We start from the raw sequence: 20,688 nt of genomic DNA, 5'->3' as shown, positions 1-20,688 counted from the left end.
AATTCTGGGTTATGAATTGGCCCTGTCTGAATCCCTCCTGGAGATAATGTATTTTTAAAGGCCTGACGGCAATTTATGGATCAGATGACAAGATGGGCTTATGAAGTATGTAAAGCCTACCTGTCTCAGTCTGCCAACTACACCTCACTCACACACACACACACACCACCACCTCTTCATTCCAAATAGGTTTGTGGCATCAGTCACAACAGAACTCAAATGTCTTTATTTCTGTCTAACTTTCTCCATCTCTTCCTTTTTGCCCCCATCATTGATTAACCCTGATGTATAGTATAGTGTCTTGCATTATATGCATTTGTGGTGTAGGAGCATGTGGTGTACATCTGAGTGTCAAAGAAAGTCTCAATGTGCATGTATTTGTGTCTACTTGTCTGTACCCGTGTGTGTGTGTGTGTGTGTATTTCTCATTGGGGATAATGAATGGCTTCCAGCGATTCGATACAAACAATTATTAGCCTCCTCGCATCATCAATCTCCACAGAGTTATCCTGAACAACAGCAGAGGCACCACCACACACACACACACACACATACATACACACAAATCCTGATTTCTCAGCTGGAGAAAAACAGCTAAAAATCAAACCGTGTGTGTGTGTGTGCAAGATGTAAAAATGCAAAAGCCTCTTCGAATCAGCCCAGTGTGGCTGCGTCCTCTAGTGTCTATTCAGTCACATTACAGTGCGAGAGAGAGAGATAGTATCTATTAACTTGCTTTGGCTATGTATACATGTTTCCCCTGCCAATAAACCTATTTTAATTTAATTGAGAGCGAGCGAGAGGGGGGAGGGCGGTATGTCTCCTGTTCTAAAGGTGAAATTCCTTCCAGATTACCTATTATTTACTCAGCGCCAGACTGTAGCCTATTTAAAGAATAAGAAAGTCATTCAAATCCGCAAGTGTAGAAATTAGACTAGCCTACTTTAGGAAGACGTTAGAGCTCGAAAACGTTTTATCGCAAGTGTAGAAATTTGACTAGCCTACTTTAGGAACACGTTTAGAGCGCGAAAACGTTTTATTGCCTATAAGGCCAAAGCAAATGTCGGTTTGTTTAGAAGTCTGCGTACATTCAGCAAGGAAATGACCCTCACCTTATCTCGGTAGTAACCTTATCTAATCGATTCCCTAACGGTCTTTTGTTTTCAGAAAGTGAAACTCTTCGCTGCACCTGTCCTGTCCAGTTCCCATGCTCAAAGGTGACCTTGGGTCACACCCAAGGGCGGGAGAGAGGAAACCCATTTCACTCGGAGAGTGCCAGGAATGTCGGATCTGCCTCAGGAATGGAGATGTGCGATGTATTTAAATTCCTTTCTGCATTTTTACCGCCTGTGTGTTAAGCCTCCCTCCCGCCTCAATTGGTTAACGGAGGCTAACCAAACGGGAGCCGCCAGCCAGGAAGTCTGATAATGTCAACACATGACACAGCGAAGGTAGAACTCAGATTTCTCCGTGGAGAGAAGGATAGAAAGGAAGAGGAGACAGAGGGGCCAAAGGTTCCTGGCCAGAGAGACTCGAAGAGGACGAAAAAGACAACAGAGTAAGTGTCTTGATTAATTTAAAACGTAGTTTTAAAAAAATAATCAAGCTGTAATTGCTTCTTTGCAAATGATATACTAGGGAACTGTGAAGTCCATACATTTGCAGCAATTTTAGGTCAGTGGGCTGATATCATTCCATATAATTTGGACACGTGTTTGGTTTTACTATTGTTTTGTGTTTTTTTGTTTTATCTTTTAGCCTTCTTGTTCAGCCTAGGCCCACTGCGTTTGAACTTGTATTATTTTATCAAATGCAAGACACGAACTTTCGAGGTGTTTTATGTAACAGTCAGATAGTTCAGCTCTGGTTCATCTGTAAGGGACTAGCTCACACATGCATGCTCCCTGACATTTAAAGTAACTGTCCAGTGTTTCCGATTTCTATTAAATATAACCTATAATTATTTTAAAATATGAGTTAAATAATTTATCTTCCAAAAAATGGTAATGAAGTATTATAAAAAGCAATTTTGGAATGGTGTGGGCATACCCCAACAACAGAATGGTGTGGGCATACCAGTCATAAAGAATATTCATAAAAAGGCGTGGCTTAACGTGACCACGCCCCTGAGTAGGGTACAGATGAAGGGTACTCCCGTTACTCCCATGTATTTAGCCTAACTTTGGCATCATCCTAAGCAAACTACTGACAGTTTTTTGTCATTTCAATAAACGTTTTCAGCAGCATCATGTGTAGTTATTAACAAAATGATTAGCATGATACTTATTCTGCCACTCTAATGTGTTACCCGACCTGCTAACACTGACAGTAAAGCTATTAAAGCTGTCGCATAATACTTACCTCACTGTTTGTTTACCACTAGCTTTTTCGCCAGTTAACTGACATTAGCTGGCTGGCTAGCAAGAGAAGTTAATCTCGATCTAATTTGCTAGTCTTAGATATGCCACGTAACTACTTCCAGTCTTTGCCTGCCCTTGAACGGTCTAGGTATTTAGAAAAGTGTATTATTGTTCGTTTGCCTATTTGTTCTTTCAACTTACCGGAAACCAGCTGTGCAGACAACCCTACCAAATGGCCCAAAGTAGCCTATGGCAATATTTACACCTACTTGGTGGAATTTCCAGGTTTGCACAGGTAATACACATAGCTAGTTAGATACAAATAAGTGTTAGCTAGTGACTTATCATGAATGAAGTGCATAGAACACACAAATGTATTGAGTAACCACAGCTCACGGCTTTCCATCATCATCGCGGCATATAGCATGAAACCATGAGGTTCGTCTAACCTGGTCCTTGGGCAGTTGATTAAACTTAATTTGGTGGTCTTTTCTCCTACTATTGTTCAAACAAAACAGTACGCAACAGTTTTTCTTCATTTTAGCTATAAAAGCAGGGTTAGTTAGCTAACATTAGCTAGCTGAAGAAAGTCTATTGGAATCGGCTCTTTGGCTGATAATCATCATAGACTGTAGCATGGAATGTTCATGCTAATCTGTTCATGCTAACATTTTTATGTTTAGAGTCAGTGTTTTTAGGTATGATGTAGTTTATTGATTAAGACGGCATGGAAGTATGTTAAAAACAACCAACCAAGCATATACAAAATGTTTATAGAATGGAGTAACGGGAGTACCCTACGGCTGTACCCTACTCGGGGGCGTGGTCACGTTAAACCATTCCTCACCGTGTGTATCTATGCGAGTAGACCGCTGATTTGCCAGCTCAGTCAATGAGCCAACATAACATAGCAAGCATTTTTGAAACGGTCTGTTTGAGATACAAGTTTGAGGTGGGGTTTTTGAAGAGTTTTTGCTTTGGCCACAAATATGAGTATAGGACTAGTCAACAACATTATATGGGTATGAGTTAACAGAATATTAACTTTTAAAAGTGAGATTTTCACTGGACAGTTACTTTAAACGTCACCTAGGAAACATAGTTGTGCTGGCAGTTGTATATATCCATAGGCCTCCATGCATGTTCAGATTTGTTCCTTTGCCAAATAAGTCAACCTTCTTAATCCCATACCAATCCCTCTACAAACGGTCAACAAATCTGTGCTATAAAGCATTGACTTTACTGTACAAGTATTGAGTTGGGGTGGGACTGGCAGATGGTTGTGACATTACCAATGTTTGCAGTGAGGTCATAGGCTAACCTATTGCATAGGCAAAATTGACAACAGGTCAATTCGTCCCCCCCCCCACAATAATGTATTTGTGTTTCCAGATCATCCTGTGTGAGGAAATAGCAACTTCCACTTATCCTTCCACTTATAGTGTGTTTTCAATATACCCCTCGAGGGCCATAATAAGTCATGTCAAACTGTGTAGAATTGCAGGAAATCTGTTTTAAAATGTCGGACCCCCCCGTCTACTATTCGTCCCCACCAGTATCTACACCACAATTTCGGCCTTGACCTATTGTACAGCTAAATCCCCTTGAAGGCTTAAAAATCCTTCTTTCACCTGTCTCCTCCCCTTTATCTACACTTTAAACAAGTGACATCAATAAGGGATCATAGCTTTCATCTGGTCAGTTTATGTCATGGAAGGACCAGGTGTTCCTAATGTTTTGTACACTCAGTATACATCTGTGAAGATCAAAATGGACAGCCATTATATGGCTTTACAATAAGCTTACAGAAATGTTGATTCATGCAAATCATTTTGAACGTCTTATGACAGGACTATGACCTTTCATGTAGATATTATCTTGCATGTCGTGCTGGGCTTGTTAGACATGAAGAGAAGAAGCCTTGAAGCACATGCATGCAGTTATGGAGTGCAGAGTGGTTTGACCAACTTTTTTATTTACTCAGAACGGAATGTGAAGCTTTCCTTTAGGATAGATGTTTGCTTTGGCTTGAGGTGCTCAGTGCTGTAAGCATGCCAGTTTAGTTTGATCATAGTTTGGAAGATTTAGACCAACCTCACCAGCAACCAACAACAGTGTGGTGTTTCTGTGAATAGAACATGTTCACCTATTTTTCCTTGTTGACATCAATGCCAAGAGTAAAAACATTGAGTGAATCTGCCCTGCAGTTTGTTGAATTTGGCATTCATATCCAGTTAAAGGAATGATTACCACAGAAGAGATCTACTTATAGCATGTCCTGCCACGTTGTCCTGTTATGATACAGAGCTTAGTAAGCCTTACAGCCAAACAAGTCTTTTCTAAAGGAAAGGCGTAACAGCTTGTGTAATGGCTTGTTTCACCCACAGTATAGGGCCACGCCTCTGTATTGGGAGGGAGAAAGAAAATGAAAGAAAGAAAAACAGAAGAAGGGCAGACTGAGAGGCAGACTGAGAGGCAGACTGAGAGGCAGACTGAGAGGCATACTGAGAGGCGGACTGAGAGGCGGACTGAGAGGCGGACTGAGAGGCAGACTGAGAGGCAGACTGAGAGGCAGACTGAGAGGCGGACTGAGAGGCGGACTGAGAGGCGGACTGAGAGGCGGACTGAGAAGCAGACTGAGACAGAGAATCCTTGTGTGACTTCCATGCCAAAGACAGCCAGAGGCTTTAAACTGTAGTCACATTGGATTTGAACTTGGCCCATGCTAGTAGCCGCCAGCCAGCCAGGCCAGAACAGGACAAGACAGTGTAGTTGAGATGGTAATCACTGCATCTCCCTGAGGTATAGTACTCTCTGGTTACTTTGGGATCTTTCCCAGTGACCAGATAATGTTTAGAATCAGGGTGAATAATCAGATCTTTAGTGGGATTATTCTGACAGGTTGTGATTGGTTACATTAATCTGTGCAGAGACAGAGATCATCAGATAGATGTGTGTCAGATAGTTGCTCTGTAACAGCATTGTGAGCGTTATGGGCATATTTATGTTATCAGATTTCTGTCTGTGTTGGTGTTTTAGCTGGTTTATCAGTCAGCAGTGTGTGGCTGCCTGGGCGTGTGAGAGTGTTGAGTGACAGGAGCGGATCATTATAAAATAAATCAACTGATTTTATATGTCAGGTAAGGCTGATAGACAGATAATGTGAGTGGTAGAATCAGCCTATGACTGATTGGACCTTGTCTTTATGGTCCTGCTATGGTCTAGTTCCATATTATTGGACTTAGGTTCTGGTCATACCTGGTCTGGTTTCTATGGATACTTAGGTGTGTTGTTCCCTAGGAGACCCCAGGATGTGAGGTGGTCCCAGGAGAAGAATCATCATGGAAATGAAGTGGAAACTGACCAGTGCACTCAGACGCCACTCAGTGCCAACAGTGGGGGGATAGAACAGACAGGTGAGACTACTCATACACCTTAGAGACACAGGGGACTAGTGCTGAGCGATTATCAGTTCAATTACTTGAATTCCATTTAGTTCTGTGTTTTTGTGAGCCCAATGCGCCGTTTCTCTAGAGAGAAATCAAATCATTCACGAGAGAAATTGGAGAAATCAATTCAAGAACTATGTGGGCTGAAGGGAGTTGTAGTTTTCATTAAGTAAACTCAACCTAGGTCGGCGCAGAAACTTGGTAATTAAATACAATGACCATAATCCATTGCGCCAGTTTTTTCTGTCTCAGAGACAGATCAGAGAGGAAGAGGCGAAGCGAGAGGTTTCACTCTCGCCAAAATCTGTCCAAAATAAGCCCAATGTGTTTCTATGGGTTTATTTTGGACTTAAGCTTGTTGACTGCCTTCACGCGTTTGGAACAACGACTCCCATTGTTAGGGAATAGACATGAGCATCTCGTCATTGTATATAGATCTCTGGACGGATACACTTTTACGCCTGCTACATTAGGTTAGATACACATAGACCGCATAGACTGCATGAGAAAGGAATGTACACAACACAAGGACAAGAGGCACAGAGACAGTTTGTGAAAGTATACCTTATCTACTAGTAAAATGATTTTGTCAGCCAGCTCTGCAGCATACTCAGACAGGCTAGCTAAATAGGATGACTAAAGATTGTACAGTATGGGGAGCACATAACGTTAGATGGCCTGGCTGCTACTGATGAGATGACTTTAAGGAATGAAAAATAATAGTAATTAAATAAAAACTAAGTAATATACACAACTGAAATATTTTTTATTTCATAGTAATTTCCTATTTCTCTATTGATGTCTACCCAATGTGGACCTGACAGAGCCAATGGAATAATTGAAGTTTTGGCAATTAAATGTTCACTATTTTTGACTTTGTAACGTCATTATTTCATAATAGGTTTCATGTTTTTTTTAAATAATCGAAATCGAAACAGTGATTCTTTTTTAATAATCGAAAAGAACCGACCTCAAAAAGCACTATACGCTCAGCACGACAGGGGACACAACTGAGAGAACTTACAGCACTGTGCAGTGATATACCTGTCTGCTGCAGATCCACATGGACTGTTATACTATTACCTATTACAGGCGTAGCTATAAACTCTAAAAACTCTAATATCATATGTAATGTTTGTGACCAGAGCTAACTTTGAGGACCAGGGAGGAGAGTCACTGCCAACCTGCAGTTCTGACCAGGAACCCCAACCAGACCTGTTTTACATCCTCCCTCTCCTTCAGACTCTCCTCTCCACACAGCAAGAAACACGACCTGGAAAAACTACACAGGTGAGGCAGAGCATTTTTAGAGTTTATACAGTGATGCATTTTTTTTTTATGGCCTTTCTCTTAAAGACACTCTATCCTTCTATCAGCATCTATGTACAGTACCAGTCAAAAGTTTGGACACACCTACTCATTCAAGGGTTTTTCTTTATTTTTACTGTTTTCTACATTGTAGAATAATAGTGAAGACATCAAAACTATGAAATAACACATATGGAAGAAATGTTAAACAAATTAAAATATATTTTAGATTCTTCAAAGTAGCCACCCTTTGCCTTGATGACAGCTTTGCACACTCTTGGCATTCTCTCAACCAGCTTCACCTGGAATGCTTTTCCAACAGTCTTGAAGGAGTTCCCACATATGAAGAGCACTTGTTGGCTGCTTATCCTTAGCTCTGCGGTCTGACTCATCCCAAACCATCTCAATTGGGTTAAGGTTGGGTGATTGTGGAGGCCAGGTCATCTGATGCAGCACTCCATCACTGTTATTCTTAGTCAAATAGCCCTTACACAGCCTGGAGGGGTGTTGGGTCATTGTCCTGTTGAAAAACAAATGATAGTCCCACTAAGCGCAAACCAGATGTGATAGCGTATCGATGCAGAATGCTGTGGTATCCATGCTGGTTAAGTGTGCCTTGAATTTTAAATAAATCACAGACAGTGTCACCAGCAAAGCACCCCCACACCATTACACCTCCTCCATGCTTTACGGTGGGAAATACACATGCAGTGATCAAAGGACACATTTCCACCTGTCTAATGTCCATTGCTCGTGTTTCTTGGCCCAAGCAAGTCTCTTCTTATTATTGGTATCCTTTAGTAGTGGTTTCTTTGCAGCAATTCGACCATGAAGGCCTGATTCACACAGTCTCCTCTGAACAGTTGATGTTGAGATATGTCTGTTCCTGGAACTCTGTGAAGCATTTATTTGGGCTGCAATTTCTGAGGCTGGTAACTCTAATGAACTTATCCTCTGCAGCAGAGGTAACTCTGGGTCTTCCAGTCCTGTGGCGGTCCTCATGAGAGCCAGTTTCATCATAGCGCTTGATATTTTTTGCGACTGCACTTGAAGAAACTTTCAAAGTTCTTGAAATGTTCCGTATTGACTGACCTTCATGTCTTAAAGTAATGATGGACTGTTGTTTCTCTTTGCTGATTTGCCATAATATGGACTTGGTCTTTTACCAAATAGGGCTATATTCTCTATACCCCCTCTACCTTGTCACAACACAACTGATTGGCTCAAACGCATTAAGAAGGAAATACATTCCACAAATTCACTTTTAAGAAGGCTCACCTGTTAATTGAAATGCATTCCAGGTGACTACCTAATGAAGCTGGTTGAGAGAATGCCAAGAGTGTGCAAAGCTGTCATCAAGGCAAAGGGTGGCTCCTTTGAAGAATCTCAAAGATAACACTTTTGTGGTTACTACATGATTCCATATGTGTTATTTCATAGTTTTGATGTCTTCACTATTATTCTACAATGTAGAAAATAGTAAAAATAAAGAAAAACCCTTGAATGAGTGGGTGTGTCCAAACATTGGACTGGTACTGTATGTGTACAGATAGATTAACAATAACACGGCTCCATAAATCAATGATATTAATGTAAACAGGTTTAACCAAGGTTAATTAGTTCCTTGGCCTGCTGTACTGAGGAAATACTTCAGATTGATTTCTTAGATATACTGTGTGTGTGTGTGTGTGTGTGTGTGTGTGTGTGTGTGTGTGTGTGTGTGTGTGTGTGTGTGTGTGTGTGTACACATACATGCTGGCATGATTCCGCGCGCGCTTGTGTAATATGTGTCAGAGATTAATGCAACTCTTATCAGTAGGAGTCATTTATCAAACACTGTCCCTTAGTAACAGACAACCTTTAACCTGGTTATCTCGTCACCTATCCATGTCAGCCCTTTAGACTGAGGCTACACACCTCTCAGCATCACGTTATATAGTAGCACTGTGGCCCTGTGTGTGTGTGATTTAAGGCATTCAGTTATTAGTTCCTCTGTTCCACTATTGCTAACACAACCGTGCTGAAGATGTCTATATGGTGTCTGCTAAAACAGGACTAGTAAAGGCCCTTGGCACTACTTTTATGATTTTTGTTTTTTTAACTAAATGTATTTGTATTTGAGTGTTTACCAGCATGTGTAACTTGAGTCTGATAATTATCTGTACCAAACAGTTAATCTGATAATACTTGTGGAATATAAAAACACTTGTTATGTCTCCCAGTTTCTTGAAATACTTTGCAAATGCAACTTATTTCTATGTGAAAACTGAAATGGTCTATTCATTCCTTTTACATTTTAGTAGCTGCTCTTATCCAGACCAACTTACAGTAGTGAGGGCATACATTTTCATACTTTTTTGTACTGGTCCCCCGTGGGAATCAAACCCACAAACCTGGCGTTGCAAGCGCCAAGCTCTACCAACTCAGCCACATCATCACAAACCACTTGATGTCTCAATGTACTCAATTACTGTGTTGTGCATTGTTTTTCTTCATGGTGATGGAAAGTACAATACAGTAATGTACATTTACATTAAGTCGTTTGTAAGGATGGTAAATTAATACTGCACAAAAAGTGGTTGTTTTCCATGTTATTTGATCAATACAAATATTTAATTTAATGTATTTAATGTTTTGTGTCTTTTCCCATAACTTTGCACCTTTTGATGTAAATGTTTGAGGACATGGTTTTGTTCTTTCTGGATCCCATTAGAATGACAATAGCAGAGAGAGGGACAATTCCAACAATTGAATCTTGCAAAATACTGTTCTTAATTATACAACTACCATTTTTTGCCAAAGCGGAGACGCTTACATTTTTTTGTCTGTGCTACAGACAGCTACATACATCCATATCAGTTTGCTAATACCTCCTGAGTGGCGCAGTGATCTAAGGCAATGCATCGCAGTGCTAGCTGTGCCACTAGAAATCCTGTTTCAAATCCAGGCTCTGTTGTAGCCGGCCGCGACCGGGAGACCCATGGGGCGGCGCACAATTGGTCCAGGGTAGGGGATGGAATGGCCGGCAGGGATGTAGAGCATGGCGTTTGCAACGCCAGGGTTGTGGGTTCGATTCTCACAGGGGGCCAGTATGAAAAATTAAATAAAAATAATGTATGCACTCACTAACTGTAAGTCGCTCTGGATAAGAGCTTCTGCTAAATGACTAAAATGAAATGAATGAAATGTAAAATGTCTAATACTAGTAAAGGCCCAGTGCACTACCTTTGTGAAAAAATATTTTTTTTTATTCTGATATTTGAGGGGGTGCTGCATCACCCTCAGCACCCCTACTTTCCGCGGCTATGAGCCCAGGTAAACATAAATCATGAAAGAAACAGTGAGAAAGGGAGAGATTGAGGAAAGACGAGGAGGGAGAGAATGAGTAATGGAGGTAAAGAGAGAAGATGGAATGTAGTTGATCCTGTGGATCGGGGTGAATGTGTAACGTGTGACGCCTGTAATCTTTACAAAAACATTAACACCCAGGAGGTGTGTCTGTGCATGCTTGTGTGTCTTACCTATGTTAGTGCATTCGGAAAGTATACAGACCCCTTGACTTTTTCCACATTTTGTTACGTTACAGCCTTATTCTCTGCAGATCCTCTCAAGCTCTGTCAGGTTGGATGGGGAGCGTCGCTGCACAGCTATTTTCAGGTCTCTCCGGAGATCAAATCAAATTTTATTTGTCACACGCGCCGAATACAACAGGTGGGTAGACGTTACCATGAAATGCTTACTTACAAGCCCTTAACCAACAATGCATTTCACAAAATAGTTAACAAAATATTTACTAAATAAACTAAAGTAAAAAATTTAATAAAAAGTAACACAAAATAACAATACCGAGGCTATATACAGGGGGTACCGGTACCGAGTCAATGTGCAGGGGTACAGGTTAGTTGAGGTAGTTTGTACATGTAGGTAGGGGTAAAGTGACTATGCATAGATAATAAACAGCAAGTAGCAGCAGTGTAAAATCAAAGGGGGAAGGTGTCAATGTAAATAGTCCGGGTGGCCATTTGATTAATTGTTCAGCAGTCTTATGGCTTGGGGGTAGAAGCTGTTAAGGAGCCTTTTGGACCTAGACTTGGTGCTCTGTTACCGCTTGCCGTGCGGTAGCAGAGAGAACAGTCTGACTTGGGTGACTGGAGTCTTTGACAATTTTTTGGGCCTTCCTCTGACACCACCTAGTATATAGGTCCTGGATGGCAGGAAGCTTGGCCCCAGTGATGTACTGGGCTGTACGCACCACCCTCTGTAGCGCCTTACGGTCGGATGCCGAGCAGTTGCCATACCAGGCGGTGATGCAACCGGTCAGGATGCTCTTGATGGTGCAGCTGTAGAACTTTTTGAGGAACTGGGGACCCATTCCAAATATTTTCGGTCTCCTGAGGGGGGAAAAGGTGTTCTCGTGCCCTCTTCACGACTGTCTTGGTGTGTTTGGACCATAATAGTTTGTTGGTTATGTGGACACCAACGAACTTGAAACTCTCGACCCGCTCCACTACAGCCCGTCGATGTGAATGGGGGCATGTTCGGCCCTCCTTTTCCTGTATCAGCTCCTTTGTCTTGCTCACGTTGAGGGAGAGGTTGTTGTCCTGGCACCATACTGCCAGGTCTCTGACGACCTCCCTATAGGCTGTCTCATCGTTGTTGGTGATCAGGCCTACCACTGTTGTATCGTCAGCAAACGTAATGATGGTGTTGGAGTCGTGCTTGGCCACGCAGTCGTGGGTGAACAGGGGGTACAGGAGGGAACTAAGCACGCACCCCTGATGGGCCCCCGTGTTGCGGATCAGCGTGGCAGATGTGTTGTTGCCTACCCTTACCACCTGGGGGCAGCCCGTCAGGAAGTACAGGATCCAATTGCAGAGGGAGGTGTTTAGTCCCAGGGTTCTTAGCTTAGTGATGAGCTTTGAGGGCACTATGGTGTTGAACGCTGAGCTGTAGTCAATTAACAGCATTCTCACATAGGTGTTCCTTTTATCCAGGTGGGAAAGGGCAGTGTGGCGTGCGATTGCGATTGCATCATCTGTGGATCTGTTGGGGCGGTATGCGAATTGGAGTGGGTCTAGGGCTACCGACGTTAGTGCTACGGGGCGGAAGTCATTTAGGCAGGGTACCTTCGCTTTCTTGGGCACAGGGACTATGGTGGTCTGCTTGAAACATGTAGGTATTACAGACTCGGTCAGGGAGATGTTGAACATTTCAGTGAAGACATTTGCCAGTTGGTCCACGCATGCTCTGAGCACACGTCCTGGTAATCCGTCTGGCCCCGCGGCCTTGTGAATGTTGACCTGTTTAAAGGTCTTGCTCACATCGGCTACGGAGAGCGTGATCACACAGTCGTCCGGAACAGCTGGTGCTCTCATGCATGCTTCAGTGCTTGCCTCAAAGCGAGTATAAAAGGCATTTAGCTCGTCTGGTAGGCTCGCGTCACTGGGCAGCTCGCGGCTGGGTTTCACTTTGTAGTCCGTAATAGTTTGCAAGCCCTGCCACGTCCGACGAGTGTCAGAGCTAGTGTAGTAGGATTCAATCTTAGTCCTGTATTGATGCTTTGCCTGTTTGATGGTTCGTCTGAGGGCATAGCGGGATTTCTTATAAGTGTCCTGATTAGTGTCCCGCTCCTTGAAAGCGGCAGCTCTAGCCTTTTTGCTCGGTGCGGATGTTGCCTGTAATCCATGGCTTCTGGTTGGGATATGCACATATTGATGAAGCCGGTGACTGAGGTGGTCACTGGTACTTCCAGCTTTAGTTTTTGCTTGTAAGCAGGAATCAGGAGGATAAAATGATGGTCAGATTTGACAAATGGAGGGCGAGGGAGAGCTTTGTATGCATCTCTGTGTGTGGAGTAAAGGTGGTCAAGAGTTTTTTTTCCTCTGGTTGCACGTGTGACATGCTGGTAAAAATGAGGTAAAACAGATTTAAATTTGCCTGTATTAAGGTCTCCGGCCACTAGGAGCGCCGCTTCTGGATGAGCATTTTCTTGTTTGCTTATGGCCTTATGCAGCTCGTTGAGTGCGGTCTTAGTGCCAGCATCAGTTTGTGGTGGTAATAGAGATAAACTCTCTTGGTAGATAGTGTGGTCTACAGTTTATCATGAGGTACTCTACCTCAGGCATTAGATCGGGTTCAAGTCCGGGCTCTGGCTGGGCCACTCAAGGACATTCAGAGACTTGTCCCGAAGCCACTCCTGCGTTGTATTGGCTGTGTGCTTAGGGTCGTTGCCCTGTTGGAAGGTGAACCATCGCCCAGTCTGAGGTCCTGAGCGCTCTGGAGCAGGTTTTCATCAAGGATCTCCCTGTACTTTGCTCCGTTCATCTTTCCCTCAAACCTGACTAGTCTCCCACAGCATGATGCTGTCACCACCATGCTTCACCGTAGGGATGGTGCCAGGTTTCCTCCAGACGTGATGCTTGGCATTCAGGTCAAAGAGTTAAATATTGGTTTCATCAGACTAGAGAATCTTGTTTCTCATGGTCTGAGTCCTTTAGGTGCCTTTTGGAAAACTCCAAGCGGGCTGTCATGTGCCTTTTACTGAGGAGTGGCTTCCGTCTGGCCACCATAAAGGCCTGATTGGTGGAGTGCTGCATAGATGTTTACCCTTCTGGAAGGTTCTCCCATCTCCACAGAGGAACTCTGAAGCTCTGTCAGAGTGACCATCGGGTTCTTGGTCACCCCCCTGACGAAGGCCCTTTTCCCCCTGATTGCTCAGTTTGGCCGGGCGGTCAGCTCTAGGATGAGTCTTGGTGGTTCCAAACGTCTTCCATTTAAGAATGATGGAGGCCACTGTGTTCTTGGGGACTTTCAATGCTGCAGACATTTTTTGGTACCCTTCCCCAGATCTCTGCCTCGACACAATCCTGTCTCGGAGTTCTACGGACAAATCCTTCGACCTCATGGCTTGGTTTTTGCTCTGACATGCACTGTCAACTATGGGACCTTATATAGACAGGTGTGTGCCTTTCCAAATCATGTCCAATCAATTGAATTTACCACAGGTGGACTCCAATCAAGTTGTAGAAACATCTCAAGGATGATCAATGGAAACAGGATGCACCTGAGCTCAATTTTGAGTGTCATAGCAAAGGGTCTGAATACATATGTAAATAAGGTATCTGTTTTTTAGTTGTAATACATTTGCTAACATTTCTAAAAAACAGTTTTTGCTTTGTCATTATGGGGTATTTATTGTGTGTAGATTGAGGAAACAATCTAATTCAATCTATTTTAGAATAAGGCTGTAATGTAACAAAATGTGGAAAAAGTCAAGGGGTTTGAATACTTTCCGAATGCACTGTATAACCATTAACGGTCTTTCTAATGATGTGTTATGTTTTTCTCTACATTTCCCTGCTGCGCCAGTTCTCAGGGAGCTGTAAGGAACACACCAATAGCTCATGCACAGGTAAACAAGCATGACCATTTAGTGACAACACAACAGTCATGTTATTAATAGTCATTACAGTTAATGTCACCAGTTTGTGTCATTACAGTGTTGCCATTAGCCAACATCAACTGTCATGACTGCTAATGGCATCTGCTATATTAAGTCATTATAACAACAGCGCCATGGAGGCCATATTATAAACGGTTCAATTAAACTGTTGACACATAATCAATGTCAGTTTGAACATTGTGTAATCTGAAAACAACCAACATGAATGCCAGTTTGGAGAGGAGAAAAGTTGTGTTTCTGTGTAAATCTCATGTACTTGGAAATAACCTGTTGGTCCAGTCTAATTATCTTAACATTTCCATGGGAACATGACTCCTGCAACGCTCCAGTTTCAATAAGTACATTATTTGGATTTCAAAGTCAGATTAAAGGCGTTGTCAAACACAAATGCTCTACCACTCAGCCTGCATAGCTTTGGGAGGCGTGGAGTGACATGCCAGAGTATTGACATAAGAAAACCATTACATGCTGCAGTTTGATCTAGGGCCATAGACTTGACATGTTTGACGTTGCATAACTAAAAGCAAAACAGTTCAATGATATATTCTCTTTTTCATGGAAAACCTTTGGCTGTGAGGTTAATGCTTAACAGATCCCTAATTGTTGAAATCAATATAATCTGATTGGAACTTTGAACTTTCTCGATAGGTAAAAGGAGAAGTCTCAGCATCGGATTATTTTATTCCAGCCAATCGCCCTTCAGAGGAAGAGGAAGTGACATCGCTTCCTTTTAAAGAGGAAGAGGATTCCGAGACAGCCATGTTGTCCTCCACGCTGGTGTCGGTTCTCGCCCCACAGTGGAGTGGCCGACTACGCAGGAACAAGCGGGGTGTGGCCGGTACAGACATTGGTGTGGTTGGCACGGCAACCAGTGAGTCTGGACAGGAAACCCAAGGTAGCGGACAGGAAGTGAGGGAGGGGATAATGCTTTTGAAGCCGCAAGTCCCTCTCGAGACAGACTCTGTAGGACAACGGCAACAACAACAGTTTCTGGAGACCCAGAACCAACGTGTTGGGGAGAGGGGGTTGACCCTTGGATCACAAGCCCATGAGAAGGCTTCAACACTGGGTAGCAGCAGAAGCACAATGGGGGGCTGGTATGAGGGAAGCACTCCCAGCCTCAAACTGGACAACCCAACAAAGTCCCCAGTTTCTAAGCCTGTCTCTCTGGATGTGAGTTGGGGGAGGCTGGTCAACAGAGGGGAAAAGGGGGGAGCTGTCTCCCCTGTTACTCCCAGCTCTCCCCTCTCTCCCGACCTGCATGTACACAAGGGAATGTTACAGGCCGGTCGTCAAGGAGACCAGACATCATTGCTGAATTCCAAACCAACAACCAGTAGCCTTCTTTTCTCTCTGAGGAGGCTCAACACTATTGCTAGCTCTACCCACTCAGAGACCAATATCTCCTCTCCAACCAATAACAGGCCCCTCCCCTTACCAACTTCCAATCACAGAGAAGCAAATACACACAGGACACACCTATTTTCAACCTTGCCCAATTACAAAGACACAGAGGGCACACCCTTTACCAAACTACTCCAGACTTCCAGGGCATATCCAAACCCAACCTTCCCCAGCAAGCAGGCTCTTCTGTTTAGTGGTCTAGAGAGACTTTCCCCCTCAGAGAGACCAGATGGAACCACGGTTCCCATCAATGATACTCATCTTCCTTCCTCTCCACCGTCCCAATATGACCACCTGGATTTTCAAAGGAGCCAGTCTCTTCCCAGAGGAACCACCCTGAGATCTACTAGCTGGAGAAATCACATTACTCTGGAGGACAGTGTGTCTAATCCCAGTTCCCCCCTCAGTCCCACTACCACCACCACTATCAACAACAACAACAACACATCCAGCCTCTCAAGCACTTCCAGCAATAATATCACAGGCCCCTCTAGCACCAATGATAACACTGGTGTCAATCTCCAAAGCAGCATCAATAACAACAATAACTTAGTCACCCCCAACAATACCAACCTAAACATCAATACTGTCACTGGCAAACACTCAACTCCGAGCACCCTTATAAGGACTTATGCTCAAGATATCCCAGACCAGGATTCCTATAGAATACTCAAAACTCAGGATTCCCTTAACTCGAATGACCGACAATCACAAAAGCCCTATTGTTTGTCCAATATCTCCTTCAGCTCTAACATCAGTAGCCCAGCTAGCTCGAGCACTTTGAGTAGCCCAATAAAGTCCAGCAAGCCTGATCGCTACAGTAGACCATCAAGTTATGACACCATCTACACCCCTCTGACCGTATTTAGCCCCAACTCCCCCAAGACTCCAACCCGCACTGAAACCAGCGACACTCTATCCTCCCTCAGTAGTCATAGAATCCTTTATAAGTCCCATTCCCCAAACCCCTCTTCCAGACAGCTCTCTGCACAAACCAGTAACGCCCCCACATCCCTCAGTAGCCACAGACCCCTCTATAGTTCCTGCTCATTCAATACCACCAGCTCTATGAGCCAAGACCCACAAAACACCCCAAAATCTCCACCCCCGGTCGTCAGAAGCCAGATTCCCATATTGAGTAACACCCACACCCCCACATCCCAACTGCAGGCACCTAAAACTGCTTACACCCCTACCACATCCCCCCAAGCACTCATACTTAAAACCGCCTACGTCCCCAGTATCCCGACCCCCACCCGCTACACCCGACCGTTGTCCCCAGCCAGCTACACCCCCATATCTCTGAGTATCACCACCACCCAGGCCCCCTCCACCCTTCCCCTCTCCCCACCCAGCTCATCCCCTCTGGTGGAGAGGACATTCAAGGGCAGCCTGGACCTCTCCCCTAACAAACACCAGCCCCCAGTGGAAGGGAGGGTAACAGCACATAGAGCGTGGCAGGAGTCTCTGGAGCCACAACGCTCTGAGGAAAGCAGTAGGAGGCTGTCACAGTCTCATTCACCTCAGAGCCCTCTGTCCCCAACCAGACCCCTCCGTAGTGTAGGGGGTCCCGCCATCTTCTCCTCCCTGAGATCGGGCAGCCCAACCTGGGCTACATCACCTTTGTCTCCCCCAACTCCCAGGACCACCAAACTACAACTTTGGAGGGGAACCTCGATGCACAACTTATCCATAATATCTGATACGTTAGTGAAGGAGGGAGAGCATCTCTCAGAGCGTGTTAGCGACCACACTTCACAGTTCACATTCAACCACACAGGAACCGACTCGACCGCACTAGGACCACAGAGGAAGACCGCTGCTCCTCTCTCCCTTCCCAATTTTGAGAGCTTTTACAAACCAAGAATTAGCTCCCCACCCTACTCCACACTCAAGTCTTCAAGCCCAACACTGGGTGAGGTCACACACACAACCTCACCCCAACCCCTTCTCTCACCCCCTACCTCACCCCAACACTACCCATTCTACAGCCATCACAGGGCTAGGTCACAGAACAGTTCAAAGATTGTTGCCTTAGAAATGGATTGTGTCAACAACAACTCCAAACAGACCAGTCAAGAAAATGTTGAGACACTTGTGTACAGGATTTCTAAAGTTGATTCCTCTGCCATATTGGACAGTATTAGGCCTGCACAGCCCTGTTTTCCTCGACACACCCCAGACACACGAGTCGTCACAGAGATAAAGTCCAATGAACACTCCCGTCTCCCCTCACAACACAGCCAGGTGATTGGAAGTCCCAGCTGTCAATCATACCAAAGCTCCAATGACAGTGGAGCATTAGACACTGAGAAGGTTGTGTGTAAAAGAGAGAGATTCCCTAAGAGTGCAGTGGCTCCATTACAAACCCAGAGCCCAAAGAAAGGCTTATTCTCACTGAGGAGTAAGAGAGACAATGTTGTTGGTACACCTGCTGCCAATCTCCCTAGAAACCCAGAGATACCTCAGACTGAGAAACCAAAGAAAGAATCAGAGAAGTCGCAGAAGGAAAGTAGCAAAATGGACCTGGTGCTGAGTCGACTCCGGCAGACCTTCAGAGTCAAATGTCTTGATGAAGAGAGGAGGAAGAGAACACCCCAGCCTCTTTCTGTCAGAGGAGCCAGTGACAGTGATGTCACTGAGAGTAGTGGTTCTAGCGATCGAGCAGAGGAGGAGAGAAAGGAGAAATGGAGGGAGAATGATGAGGTTCTCAAACCTTCAAACTCTTTCTGGGCTGGCAGTGAGCACACATCAGATATGACTAAGGAAAATGAACACTCACAGTTTGAGGGTTTTAAAGACAATGAAGAGGCTAGAAACAGAGACCAGCCTCGTGTTATGGACCTTCCTCAATTTGAGGCTTACAAGGACGAAAGCGTCACTAAACCCAAAAACCAACCTTCTAGTAGAGAGATCAGCCCAACGAGGCGGCAGTTTGACGCTTACAAAGAGGAGAGTATCAGTAGAGCCAGAAAGCAACCTCCTCAGAGAGCCTTCAGCTCCGTTAGGTGTCAACCCTGGGACCAAAGCCGCTCTGCAACCCTCCCTGCCTACAGAACCTCCTCAGGCAGCCCCAGAAACACTTTCTCTGTCTTCCACTTCAGCCACAAGGACTCTGAGAACGACAACGTGTTCCACATTCCCAGGTTTCCTCAGAGGAAGAAGACCACCTCTCTCTGTGAGCCAGGGGACAGAGGGTTCGGTTCCGGGGTGGGTCAGCATGGCAGTGAGGGACGTCTGGCATCCTTCTCCTCCTGTGCTGATCTCAAATACGGTCTGGAGGCTGTGCGTTCCTTCTCTGTGACTTCTGTGCTCTCCAGCCGACCCTCGGGTCCTGGCCGCATCTCCACAGGCCCTAGGGTCAGCAGTGTCAGTGACCTCACTTACCCCGCTCTGACCTTTGGAGAAGAGGTCATGACTTGGGATGACTTTAGGGTCAAAGGTGATTGGACAATACCAATGTGGGACACACACACAACCACTGGCCACAAAACCACAGGTGACAACCAAGCTGTAGATGAGTGGTCCGTCATTAGTGACAGGACATCCAAAAATGAGCGCAAAACAATCAAAGCAAATTGTATAAATCCACACAAGGCTAGATCCAAATCCTTACCCAGAAATGTATCCTGGAGTTCACAGGTCACCGCCCCATCTCCGACCTCCACCACTGGCCGCATGTGGAACCCCGACAGCCTGGAGACCTCTCACTTCCTGTGGGATACAGAGGGTCCTCCAACCCCCCCTCCGTCCCCTCCCTGGTCCCCAGCCTCCAGACGCATATCTCGCCCCCCCCCAGCTCCTCCTCCTCTGCCTCTCCCTCCCCCACAGACAGCAGGGCGTCACAGGACAGCCTGTCCCCTAGGGGGCGCCTACCTTCCAGGGGCTACGTCTCCAACCTGGCAGCCTTCGAGGAGTCCGACTCAGGCTCTGACATGGACTCTGACACAACCACAGATGATGAATACTACTTGGCAGGTGATGGCGGTGAGAAGGAGACAGAACTGTGAGAAGAAATACTGTATGGGATCAATCAATCAATTTTATTTTATATAGCCCTTCTTACATCAGCTAATATCTCGAAGTGCTGTACAGAAACCCAGCCTAAAACCCCAAACAGCTAGTAATGCAGGTGTAGAAGCACGGTGGCTAGGAAAAACTCCCTAGAAAGGCGAAAGCCTAGGAAGAAACCTAGAGAGGAACCAGGCTATGAGGGGTGGCCAGTCCTCTTCTGGCTGTGCCGGGTGGAGATTATAACAGAACCATGCCAAGATGTTCAAAAATGTTCATAAGTGACAAGCATGGTCAAATAATAATCAGGAATAAATCTCAGTTGGCTTTTCATAGCCGATCATTAAGAGTTGAAAACAGCAGGTCTGGGACAGGTAGGGGTTCCATAACCGCAGGCAGAACAGTTGAAACTGGAATAGCAGCAAGGCCAGGCGGACTGGGGACAGCAAGGAGTCACCACGGCCGGTAGTCCCGACGTATGGTCCTAGGGCTCAGGTCTCTCAGTTGGCTTTTCATAGCCGATCATTAAAGAGTTGAAAACAGCAGGTCTGGGACAGGTAGGGGTTTCGTAGCCGCAGGCAGAACAGTTGAAACTGGAATAGCAGCAAGGCCAGGCGGACTGGGGACAGCAAGGTGTCATCATGCCCGGTAGTCCTGACGTATGGTCCTAGGGCTCAGGTTCTCAGAGAGAAAG

At 45.0% G+C, this 20,688-nt stretch overlaps 1 protein-coding gene across 1 annotated transcript; it reads left to right on the top strand.

Annotated features, from left to right (window-relative positions):
• Positions 1-1,306: 1,306 nt before the first annotated feature.
• zmp:0000000991 (flocculation protein FLO11) lies at positions 1,307-20,080 on the top strand. The gene is made up of 5 exons (XM_041861864.2): positions 1,307-1,558; positions 5,661-5,776; positions 6,955-7,099; positions 14,486-14,528; positions 15,228-20,080. Exons 1-5 carry the CDS (start codon positions 1,428-1,430, stop codon positions 20,037-20,039), a joined length of 5,247 nt encoding a protein of 1,748 aa, XP_041717798.2. The 5' UTR covers positions 1,307-1,427; the 3' UTR covers positions 20,040-20,080.
• The last annotated feature ends 608 nt before the right edge of the window (positions 20,081-20,688 follow it).

This window comes from Coregonus clupeaformis, chromosome 34, assembly GCF_020615455.1.
Source record: "Coregonus clupeaformis isolate EN_2021a chromosome 34, ASM2061545v1, whole genome shotgun sequence".
Lineage (NCBI taxonomy): Eukaryota > Metazoa > Chordata > Actinopteri > Salmoniformes > Salmonidae > Coregonus > Coregonus clupeaformis.
The sequence above is the reverse complement of the archived record's forward strand: the minus strand, read 5'-3'. Positions and strand labels throughout refer to the sequence as shown.